The 11,347-nt window shown below is 47.1% G+C and overlaps 3 protein-coding genes across 3 annotated transcripts; 1 reads left to right on the top strand and 2 right to left on the bottom strand.

Moving 5' to 3' along the window:
• Positions 1–4,372: 4,372 nt before the first annotated feature.
• LOC131883076 (formin-binding protein 4-like) lies at positions 4,373–7,990 on the bottom strand. Its single transcript, XM_059230415.1, has 7 exons — positions 7,740–7,990; positions 6,499–7,344; positions 6,307–6,425; positions 6,101–6,237; positions 5,186–5,358; positions 4,696–5,120; positions 4,373–4,623 (listed from the first exon to the last, which is right to left on the bottom strand). Exons 1-7 carry the CDS (start codon positions 7,840–7,842, stop codon positions 4,525–4,527), a joined length of 1,902 nt encoding a protein of 633 aa, XP_059086398.1. The 5' UTR covers positions 7,843–7,990; the 3' UTR covers positions 4,373–4,524.
• A 515-nt stretch (positions 7,991–8,505) lies between these two features.
• LOC131883085 (probable isocitrate dehydrogenase [NAD] subunit alpha, mitochondrial) lies at positions 8,506–10,499 on the top strand. The gene is made up of 2 exons (XM_059230429.1): positions 8,506–8,749; positions 9,360–10,499. Exons 1-2 carry the CDS (start codon positions 8,607–8,609, stop codon positions 10,300–10,302), a joined length of 1,086 nt encoding a protein of 361 aa, XP_059086412.1. The 5' UTR covers positions 8,506–8,606; the 3' UTR covers positions 10,303–10,499.
• Positions 10,500–10,764: 265 nt separating this feature from the next.
• Positions 10,765–11,346, bottom strand: LOC131884067 (uncharacterized protein DKFZp434B061-like). The gene has a single exon (XM_059231704.1). It carries the CDS (start codon positions 11,344–11,346, stop codon positions 10,765–10,767), a length of 582 nt encoding a protein of 193 aa, XP_059087687.1.
• Between the last annotated feature and the right edge of the window lies 1 nt (position 11,347).

Below are 11,347 nucleotides of genomic sequence, written 5' to 3' on the forward strand. Positions count from 1 at the left end.
ATATCACACTTCATATTGGTTATCTACTAATGTCCAATTAATGTGCAAGGGCAAAGATTTCACGGCAAAAGTTTGATTTGAAGAGGAAATAAATGGTTCCATGAACGATTATAGTATGGTAAGCAGGTCAGATGGGTGGCATATACAGAACGTACTTACCTGTCAAGCATTGTAATGCTTTGGACGTTTTACCACTCCCAAAACGAAAAACCACACCCAGACATAACCAGGAATGAAAAATTTTCCATCACGGAGGATTTCAAGGACAATGTGAAGGTCGATTTCAACGGTCAGTCATTCGGAGCATGTACTGTAAATTGGTGTTCATTCCAAGATGAGTGAAATTTTCTTTTTCAAGAACAATGCTTTCCGTACATCACAAGCAAAGTATTGAAGCATTTGGGAATTTTTTTTTATTCAAGCATCAAATCATGTAATGGAACAAAATCCAATTTAATTTTTGAGGTAATTTCGGCAAAATAATCAATCGGGTGTTGGATAGTACGTTCTAGTATGAACTGTCTGTTTTTGAAGTAAAAGCGTCATTTCACAACTATTTGAGCAAAAGTGAAGATTGAAACATCAAAGAATAATACGTCGTATTAACAAGCCTAGAAACTAGGACACACATCAACAATTTTAATGACAATATTACTCCCAAAAATGCTAAATATGCTTTGTATGCATTGAGTTTGTTTACTCTGTCTAACGTTTTCCAGGGGAGAATGTCATTTATGTAGAGTCACACAAGACAATGTTATCACGTTAGCCAAAAAAGGACCTTGGACTAAAATATCAAAAGTCATTGTAGAATTTGTTTACGTCGTGATCATGGAAACTTGTTCAGACCTTAAGTCACATTTGTCGCATGATATATGAAAAATGAATCATCTACCAAAAGATCAATGATCAATTGACATAAATTTACATCTATGAAGGAAAACTTTTTGGCAAACTAGAACGGTTGGTTAGTAGTATGTCCGTCCATTTCTTGAGAAAGTGCAACTTGCTAGTTTGAGAGAGACAAATCATGTTGTTTGCAAACCATTTTGTGCATTCCATGGATAGACATGAAGACAATTAGTGTTTTTTAACACTTAAGACAAAACTTGTTCAACAATTATGATGCATGGTAAAAAGAAGCAAAAGAAATACTTTCCCAACGCCATATCTGAATATTGGCAAGCCATGGATTGAATATCATTATTCTGAATAAGGTTCCAGATGATCAATGATACAGAAATGATCGAAATGACGTTTGAATCATGCTGTCTTGTGTGTGTGTGCGTGCAGATGAGAGAAGTTTTGAATGCTAAAACCACCTAGTTGAATTCTTTGTGATTCTTTTGAAATGAGCTCTGTTGAGAGTCATTTCGATCTAATATGCCCATTTGTCGAGTTTTACATTGCTTCAAGTTTCCCTTTGGTTCAAATTTCTCCTGACTCAAATTCCCCCCTTCCCCCTCAATTCCCCTGGAAAGAATTTTTCCTTGATCACTTGATGCAATCCTGTTGTTTTTTTTTGGTTCGTATTTCACCCCTCATCCGAAGTTTTAAAATGAATGGAGTTATCGTCTCATTAGACCATATTGTCTCTCTTGGTTAGTGTTTGCTTATTGCGGTTTTAGTTTTGTAAACGTACCAATTCCTGTGGTCGACAGGGTTTAGTCTTCTAATACTTCTTATTGTTTACAAAACACTACAATTTTCAGGTGGCATACAGCTTTGGATTATATTTTCCTACTTAACATCCTGGATTTTTGCAAAAAATCGTCACAAACAGCGATTTTTTTTGTAGTTGGGGTGCTAGGGTCGGAGGGGTAACCTCGCCTGGCCAACGAAGCTAGCCATCACATCATCCGTATAAAGGTCTGATAGGCCGTGTCGTAGTCCGTATCAGATTGGTTCTCCGTCTGTGGGCGTGGTTAGCGTCTATAAGTTTCCTTGAGCAAGGTCGGGGAGGAGAATCGAACCGGGGACCTCTCTCATATTACGAAACTGCGCTAACCACTACACCACGTCTCCTCCCGAAGGCTCCTTGAAGGCTTTTTGCAATGATATTAACAATTCAGTAGTTTTTTGACTCTGCATGTTTTTCAAGTAAGGTGGATGATGGTTCTATTAATGTGCGAATATGTTTCATCGGAGGCTGCAACCAATTAAAACGTGATCCAGACCCCAAAGTACATATAATTCAGTAATTCAGCCTTCATTTTTCTCAACTCGATAATTTTTTTTCTTCACATCATTTGAGGTTCAATCTGTCCAATAGGCCTTGAGTAGGACCATGACCCCTAAAGTTACACTTTTTTTGGTGCATTAATTTTTACAAGTACAAAAGTGCTTGATGATTTATTGCAATCTCGACTCCAGCTAGCGGCGACAAATCAATCATTATATTTCACGCTTATTTAAATCAAGTCATATGTGAGTTTGGTAAATATTGACTTACAACATTTTAAATTTGTGACGACAATTTGACATGTAATTATACAATACGTCGAGTGGGCTATGTATGACCAAACGCCCATTTACAAATAAGGGCTAGCTAGACCTTGTAGACAGGTCTAAAGACTAGTAATTACTGGACCTCGAAAAAGGTTCTCCTTTTTTTTGGCCAAACGACTTTTTCGAAAGTTGTTAAATCCAAAGGGGCAAGTAGGGTAGGGCATTCAAAGAAGAAGACCCCCCCGAGGACCCTCATGTCTGAATCAGTACATAAATCCAAGAAAAGAACTATTTATTTGTTAAATGCATCAATGGTAAGGGTCTAATGCGTAAGCAAGTAAAAGCATATGTTAGCTTAACTATTTCTCGATCACACTGAAAGGAATTAAATGCCAAATTTGTAAATTTAAACGAGCCCCTTTTCAAGAAACCGGCCCTTTGAACGATGGATTGATGATCGTAGCTTCGGAAATTGATGACGCCAACTTGAACGCGTCTATCAAAGTTTCATCATTGCAATGTACGACCTTAGAACAACTTACTTAATTGCTACCGATCATGTGGTATACAATTGATTCTCTTCTGGAGTTAACTGATATTGCTTAGACCCCGTTTGTCAATTTAATCATTTTGGTTTTGGTTTGAACTAGGACGACTCCGACATTGGATAGAGGTGCGTGCTGGGGAAAATTGGGCACTTTTACCACTCCCTATAAAACAAACGATTCTTCCTTCACTTGAGCTGGGCTTTTTTCGTCAAAGAAAGCGTTGGTCAACTTCAAGCTCAATCAAATGTATGTGTCGTCTGAGTAGGACAAACCAAAAACAACCAACATGGTGCTAACTGCTAATACATTCATTTTGGTGTCTACATTAAGCTGAGTTTTAATTGTCAATAACTTTTGACAGACCGTCGATTGAGCTCAAAATTGGGTTGCTCATTTTCAGTTCAACAGAGTCAAACTCTTCCGATAGTGAAATCATTTGATTAATCATGGCAAAAATTGCCAATTTCCCCCGATGCCGTCGCTGTCCAGCGATGACGTCGTCCTTGGGTTGGATTGATCTAGAATGAATCACGCCCAAACCTCGCCCAGATTACATTTCTCCACTGTCTGTGGATGTGAAATTATCGTTTCAAATTCCGTCGAGAAAAGCCAGAGGACGAGAATCGAACCGGGACCTCTGGCTTACAAAGAAACTGGGCTGGGCTAACCACTACGCCACGTTTCCGCCCTATTTTACTGATGTCTGTGATAGAATTTGAATTCAGGAAGCCCCTGGCTTGTTGGTGCCGTCTCCTGGAGCTCTGGTTTCCGAGTAGTGGGCTTTCTCAGCCAACACTATTTTAAATAGATGCACTTGTTTTACATTGGTGAGTCTGAAAGAACTCCTTCTGTAGCCCTTGATGAATGGACGAAATTAGAGGAAATCAATGATCGTGCGTTGTGAAAAAGAATGGCTCGGCTCGAACGTCGCTCTCAAGTTTCACTTGCCGAGTAGTCATTGTAGTGGTGCACCAAGAGGTCTCAGTTCCCACGCTCGATTTGTGGTTAATTGAGATTCAAATCAGATTGGAACTCAACTCCATCTTCACCTGGCCAAGCTGCTATTCGGTGGTGAATCTAGTCGTGGCTTCAAATTGAGATGCGAGAACGAGATGAAAATCTTGCCGCCCTTCACGTTGCGAGTGTCTATTACAAAGCTTAGCTAGCAGAAACCGCAAATTTTCTTTCCTTCTTCTTCAATGCTTCATGTGAAAAAAAATAGTTGTCGACTGGCCCTTAAAAACACATAAAGCAATGATGTAACACGATGAGACACCCTGTTTGCCAAAGAAGATATTTGACAATCGCGGTCAACTGGGATGGGCCTCGATTTGCTTTTATGGTTTTCCAAGTCCTAGGGCCACACTCGACCTAAATCTCTTTTGATCTGGAATTTATTTGCAGCCCTGCAGATAGATTAGCTCGAACAAGTTGGCCCAAATACACTGAGTGACCAAACATCAACGTCCAGCTCCAGAAACAAACTTGAACATTGGTCAATTCTATTACTAATGATATAACAATTGGGTTATTGTGAGCGTTTCACTTCATTCTGAATGTTTTGCCATTTGGCCACCAAGTTATCCACACCTTTCTTCTTCAAAGACAGTCCTGATGCTAGAGTTCGCTAAAAACGAAAAAGAAGGCTGGTGAAACTACGGCACAGAGAGCTCAAGTGCGTACTTTTTGAAGTGTTTACCTTCTTTTTGACTTTTCTTTCCTCCTTTGCGGTGGCTCCTGCTCCAACATTGGGGGTCGGGGAATGGGTTCCTTCATTGGAGAGTGGACTCTCAACCCTTGATGGGGGAGTGGGGGAATGGCTAGGTGGGGTGGGTGCAGTCTCATGGGTCAGGGACGAAGAACCGCCTAGTGAGGCGTAGAAGGTAGACAACTCATCCGTGAAGCTGACCTCTCGACCCGGTCCACCCTCGATGGGTCGTTCGTCAACGGGATCAGCGTCATCTTCGTCCGACATCTCCATGTCGGCCATCCCCTGATCATTCGCAATGTGGACCTCGACCACTTCCTCGGCAGGAGGGGGTGGGGGAGGAGGTGGAACGATGGGCGGAAGCGGTGGTGGCGTAGGCTCACTTGGAGGTAATGGCGGCGCTATGGGCGTGGGATCTATAAAGGACTCCGTTGCATGAGATACCTTAGTAATATAGTATCGGAGAGGTGAGTGTTCTTACCAAGGGGACGAGGTGAGGATGGTTGGGCATGATTTTGTGTGGTTGTGTTTATTGTGGTGTTCTCTGGAACGTCGTCGGAGCAATCCTCGGTTGGAGCTTCGGTAGTGTCTGACGGTGGATGCCACTGTACTTCTCGTGTGATGAGATTTTCGTATGAGTACTTGCGAGCGGAACTGCGGACAAGAGAAGAGTCGAGTCAGTGGAAGCAAGACTCGATTGGTCCGGCCTTATTGCACTAAGCCCTCAAGAGGAGTAGGAAACATGGTAGGGAGAGGCCATAAAGCACATCTCAGATAGATCAAGTCCTTTTGATAGAGCAGGCTATTCAAAGGAAACCGAGTTCGTTGTTCCAAATCGTGGAACGCCCGTCGGCCTTGCCATATCAAAAGGACGTGGAGACGTGGAACAAGCATTTCCTCGGCTCGTTTTGAGAACTCTTGGAAATGTTCATGGTGTCCGAACTCTTACCAGCACTAATTGGTGACGTCACCAATCAAAGTTACCTTTCGTCAGATCCCAAGCAGTCGGCCAGCAACTTGGGCGTGGATCTGTGAGAGGGCTGTTCCAGCATGCCAAAGCCGATCCTATGCCATCCTCAAGGGTCTTCATCACATTTCACAACCTGCTTACAAATATTTCTTGGGAGAACGGGGAGGGAGAGAGATAGAGACAAAAGAGAATTCAACGACGCCTTCACAAGCTCTGTCTGTGTCTCTCGATCTCGCCTGAGAGCAAGAACGGACGAACGAAAGAGACCAGACTGAAGGTGGATCATCATTCATCACTAGCACTCCATCAAATGGTCGTCGGGGACACAGATTGTTTGTTCTGTTCTCGAAATGACTATATATCCGGTGTGGGATCAAGCCACAGCAATGAGAGGAGAGAGTAGGATGTGCCAAAAGAGGTTCCTACCTGTTCCAAATGGTTTTCCAACCGGGAGGCACCAGCTCCGTGGCTTCTATGTTGAGCATTTGCCTGCTGAGCTCGCCCAAGAGCTTTTGCATGTATCCGGGCGTGAGGGCTCCACTCTGCCAGGCTTGGAACAGGGTCTTATGCGGAAAATAAGGGTCAAGGGTCGGAGTCATCTCGTCTGGAATCGACTTTGAGAATTGACATACCTCTACTCTGACGGCTAATAACTTTAGTGGCGATATGGTAATGGAGGCGACTTCCAAGGCTTCGAGTTTATCACATAGGCCCTCCGCCACGTCATCAATCGATTTCTTGTAAGAAGTTCCTGTGTCATGGTAAACCAATCATTAAAATCAACATCAATGGCTAAGCGTGTCAAAAACCGATGTGTGGCTCACCCGTGCCCGTTTCGTAAATTTTTCGACCATGCTCGTCGCGCTTGATCTCCTTTTTACGGGATTTTTCGTCAGGCTTTTGGGGGGAATTCTCCGCCTGCTCGCCTTCTTCCGCCTCACTTTCGGAGGAGGTGGCATGCTGGAACACTTCCAATACTGGCTTCAATTGGGTTCGCGAGGCTTTAGACGGGGTGGTTTTCATCCTGATGGACATCTTGCGTTTCTGGCCCGCCTTATTCCGCTGGTCCTTGGTCGGGACGGGGATCGCTTGGGCTGGGCCATCTTGGGCCTGCTCGTCGTCGTCATCGTCCGCGTCCGCGTCCTCCTCCGAGTCATCTCCGTAGGAGCTGGAGATGAGGGACACGGAGTTCGAGGCTTTCTGTTCAGTCAGCGCCTTCCATTCTGGCAAACACGGTTCCTTCTTGTTCCACCGAAAGGGCCGGGGATGTAAGGCCTTGGCCATGTGGTTGTGCCAATCGGGCGGTAATTCCCGCTCAATATCTTGGATAATACTGGCGGCTAATTGGTCCTCGAACTTTTTGATTTTCTCGCGCGCTATGACCTCGGCCGGTAAGGCCGGACCAAAAACGACGGCCTCTTTGCCGCCTTTTTTGGCCCGAGATCCGCTCGAGCCCGTCCGGCCCTTAGAAGCCAAAACCGGCTGATGGGTGGAGGAGGGCACTGTGGGTGGCACGGCCTTCAATGAGCTATGACCGGCGGCCTGAGCAGTGACCACAGCCTTTTTGACCTTGGGAATGAATGCCGCGGGTTGGATCCAGGAGACCTGATTGGTTTGCGTGTGCCAGTAATAGGAATGACCCGAGGTGGCATCCACGCACTCTTTCCACACTGAAAAAGAAAGAACCGAGGCATGAAGACCGATCTCTAATCTTGGCACTGGTGATCATGGCATCAGTCATGATCATCCTAGAAATGTTATCGGCGCCAGAATCAGAGTGGCCCTTCCAGCATTGGGCCCTGCCAACCGAGGTTAGGGAATGTAGGAAATCCAGTGTTTAGGCCTTCAATCGTACAATGACGACTAACAAGGCTTGGCCGTGTCGGGATAAATCATTCATACTTTCGACCTCGAGGCCGGATCTTGGACGGCTGGGAGCGCCACTCGCACTCTGATTCTGGCGTTAACGGTTACTTGTTTTGGGCCCACCAATCGAAATGATAACCGTCGGTGTCTACCCTTTGGACCCGTTGAAACCCAGGCCTAGGATCACGTCGACACTCACCTGGCTCAGTCGGCGTGGGCGTGGGCGTGGGCGTGATGTCGGGATGTGTGGGCTCATCCTCTTCACTGGCCGATTCGTAACTCACGAGACCGTTCATGGCCATCCGCTAGCAAGAATAACGGAGTCCACTTTTCCGTTCTTCAGGACTCAACCTCGAATCGAGGTTGCTCTCTGACTTGCTACGAGCAGTGCCTCCAGATGGATGAGGGGTCAAAGCGCGAAAAAAAGCGCAAGTTCCACAAAATGGCGATTGAAACACAATCACATCGTTTCAAACTTAATTCTTCGTCCAAATAGGAGCGAAAATTCATTTCTTCTCTGGGGTCACGATAAACACAAAAGGGCATAAGTGGCATTAATATTATTCATAGACTTAAAGTAATTGCCTATTTGGCCAATTGGGGGAGCCCAATTTGAAAAACAATTGTGTGTAGTCCTTTTGTGCCCTTTTTCCTTAAATTCAACCACGTCACTTGGCCCCGTCACAATGGTTCCGGCCAGTCCCTGGGGCCCAACCCCCTGAAATTGCGCGAATGCGCAAGATATAGAGACACTAGTGGACCGAAACCCATCCATCCCAGTCATGCCTACAGCCGGCCCACATCGATCCAGATTCCACTCGACGTTTGGAACTATTTCTACGATAGATGTCGGACTTCGCCCTAGAGCCCCCTGAGGCGAATCGATCGTAGAGACCAATCGACTGACCCTTGGGGATCTGGGCGCCCTCTAACGGGATTCAATGGCGAACTGAATCAGCTGATCCAGGCCCTCGATCGAGTAAGTCAAGTTCTCAACAAATAGAACAGCGACTGAGTGAGTGAGAGCGTGACCCATCTTGGATCTATCTGATCGGCTGGAAACAACATGTGGAACAAAGTGAGCGTGGCACCCCTTCGCCATTGGCACGCCCTGGCCCAACCCATTCGCCATGCCTCGGGCAATGTCCGGACGGTCACTTTGATCCCTGGAGACGGTATTGGACCCGAGATTGCCGTGGCCGTTCAGAGGTGAGCAGGCATGGAACCACGATCCATCCCAATACGCCTGATGTAAAAACCTGGATAGTCGTGTTAGCGAGGGCAAATTGAGACTAACGAGCCTGACTGGCCTTGATCCGTTCAGATCGTCATAACCAGATTCAAATTGAACCCGAGTATCCCGAGTATCAAACAAGATTTGGCGCTCGAAGTTCAACCAGGAATTGCGTTGAACGCCATGGACTGATCTGTTTCGATCTTTTATCAGTTACTTATGGCAGTCCAATAGCCTGTTAGTTTCATGTAAGTTGGCCCATTCAAGCTCTGGGCCGTATTCGAGGAACTTGTTTGTGTCTATGGTTAAAATATATCTTGGATACCCAACACACACTTTTCGACAAATAGATGAACTTTCCAACCAACTTCATTAACACATGAAGTGCGTATGGTTACGGACATTTTGAGGCCTCTTTCAATCTCAATATGCCATGTATATATGGAACCGTGTAAATTTCATCATGCACCTATTCAGAGTACGGCCTTTCAAAGCCATTATTGACCCCCCTAGAATAGAACAATGAAGAAGCTTCATCCTAACAACAGATTATAAGTTCTGATTTGATGGCTTTTCAATGGATAGGATCTTTGAGGCGGCCGAGGCACCGATTGCCTGGGAAGCCGTGGACGTCACTCCGGTCAAGAACCCCGATGGCACGATGGGCATTCCCAAGGCGGCCATTGACTCGGTCAACAAGAACCAAATCGGCCTCAAGAGTCCGTTGATGACGCCCGTGGGTAAAGGCTTCCGCTCGCTCAACTTGCAGCTCCGCAAAGAGTTCTCCTTGTACGCCAATGTCCGTCCGTGCAAGTCCATCGAAGGGTACAAGACCCTCTACGACGACGTGGATCTGGTCACGATCCGCGAGAACACTGAGGGCGAGTACTCGGGCATTGAGCACGAGATTGTGAGCGGTGTGGTGCAGAGCATCAAGCTCATCACCGAGAACGCCTCCCGTCGGGTGGCCGAATTCGCCTTTGAATATGCCAAAAATAACAACCGCAGTAAGGTCACGGCCGTCCACAAGGCCAACATCATGCGGATGTCCGACGGGCTGTTTCTACGGTGTTGTCGCGAGGCGGCGGAAAAACACCCCGAGGTCAAGTTCGAGGAGAAGTATTTGGACACGGTGTGCTTGAACATGGTGCAGGATCCCACCCAATACGATGTACTAGTCATGCCCAACTTGTACGGAGACATCATCTCAGATCTGTGCGCGGGTCTCATCGGCGGGTTAGGCTTGACCCCGTCGGGCAACGTAGGCACGGGGGGTGCCATTTTCGAGGCCGTTCACGGCACGGCCCCCGATATCGCGGGTCACGACAAGGCCAACCCCACCGCTCTCCTCCTCTCGTCGGTCATGATGTTGAGGTACATGGACTTGTACGACCACGCCCAGCGCATCGAGACGGCCTGTTTCGAGGTCATCCGTGAAGGCCAGACCATCACGGGCGATTTAGGCGGGCAGGCCAAGTGCTCGGAGTACACGGACGCCATCATTCGAAAATTGGAGGCGGGGCAATAAGAACGCAATAAATAGGGTGTGTGCGCGAAACGGACGATCTTTGGCCGCCATAAGTGGTGGTGGATGGGTTCCAAGAGAAATGGGTGGATTCAAAATATGAACTATGGGTCTTTTTCGCAAATCTAATTACCAAATATAACTAGATAGATATTAAACTTGAATAGCTTCAAGAATACATTCTACCACGTCGTGCGTTACTCGTGTATCATTATTCATTATACTTAAGTTGTGTGTACTTCCTCATTGTGTTGGCAGATTCGTGACAAATCGCCAATGGATCAGGCTGGCTCGGCACTTCTAGCCAGTCATTCACCCAATATTTGTGCTCTTTAGATATGATCTATTTAGCGGGCTTTATTGCTGTTCCCATATTTACCTGGTGGTGACCAAGAGATTGATTGATATGTGGGTGGTTGAATTAGTTCCACTCTGAAATCTGAACACGTTGATCATCGCTAGTGGTTAACTAGGGATTTTTCCGGAAGAGGGGAGAGGACTGGGCAAGCCGGAAATTCTTCGTTTGGGCCGGGCCACTGGGACCACCTTGGATGGCCAAGCCCGGGACACCAAGGGACGGGGTCCAGTCAGGGGTGGGGCTCGGGGTGTGAGCGTGCTAGGTTGGGCCCCGAGTCCCCGGGGCCGCAATTGGGACTTTCCCACTGACAGATGAGATTTGATAACCGGCGTACTTTTCGCTAGCGTAGCCGGGGTGAGCCCCGCCGTGGGTTTGGGGCGCGAGAAGGTAGGTGTGGCCAACATGGAACGACGAGGTGTGGCCTTAACCGGTGTGGCTAGCATAGAACGGCGGGGACTGGCCTGAATGGGTGTGGCCGGGGTAGGCCGAGAGGGTGCTAAGAGGGAACGCCGGGCAGGACCCGCTCGTGCCGATGCAGACGATGCGGCTTTTCGTGCCGCTAATGACGGTTTCGTGGGCAGCCGAGTGCTGGGGCTGAGAGACGGGGGCTGGGTGCGCGGCCGTCGAGGCTGACCGGTCGAGGTCGACGACGGTCGAGTCACGGGCTGGGTGCCCGGCAACGCACCCATG

Source organism: Tigriopus californicus, chromosome 7, assembly GCF_007210705.1.
Source record: "Tigriopus californicus strain San Diego chromosome 7, Tcal_SD_v2.1, whole genome shotgun sequence".
NCBI lineage: Eukaryota > Metazoa > Arthropoda > Copepoda > Harpacticoida > Harpacticidae > Tigriopus > Tigriopus californicus.

Excerpts from the sequence above, each read along its gene's own strand:
- LOC131883076 (XM_059230415.1), bottom strand. The coding sequence starts at position 7,842 with ATGGCCATGAACGGTCTCGTGAGTTACGAATCGGCCAGTGAAGAGGAT. Across the intron at positions 7,345-7,739 it reads GCCCACGCCGACTGAGCCAG|TGTGGAAAGAGTGCGTGGAT; the intron begins GTGAGTGTCGAC and ends TTTCTTTTTCAG. Across the intron at positions 5,359-6,100 it reads TGGAAAACCATTTGGAACAG|TTCCGCTCGCAAGTACTCAT; the intron begins GTAGGAACCTCT and ends TCTTGTCCGCAG.
- LOC131883085 (XM_059230429.1), top strand. The coding sequence starts at position 8,607 with ATGTGGAACAAAGTGAGCGTGGCACCCCTTCGCCATTGGCACGCCCTG. Across the intron at positions 8,750-9,359 it reads ATTGCCGTGGCCGTTCAGAG|GATCTTTGAGGCGGCCGAGG; the intron begins GTGAGCAGGCAT and ends TTCAATGGATAG.
- LOC131884067 (XM_059231704.1), bottom strand. The coding sequence starts at position 11,346 with ATGGGTGCGTTGCCGGGCACCCAGCCCGTGACTCGACCGTCGTCGACC.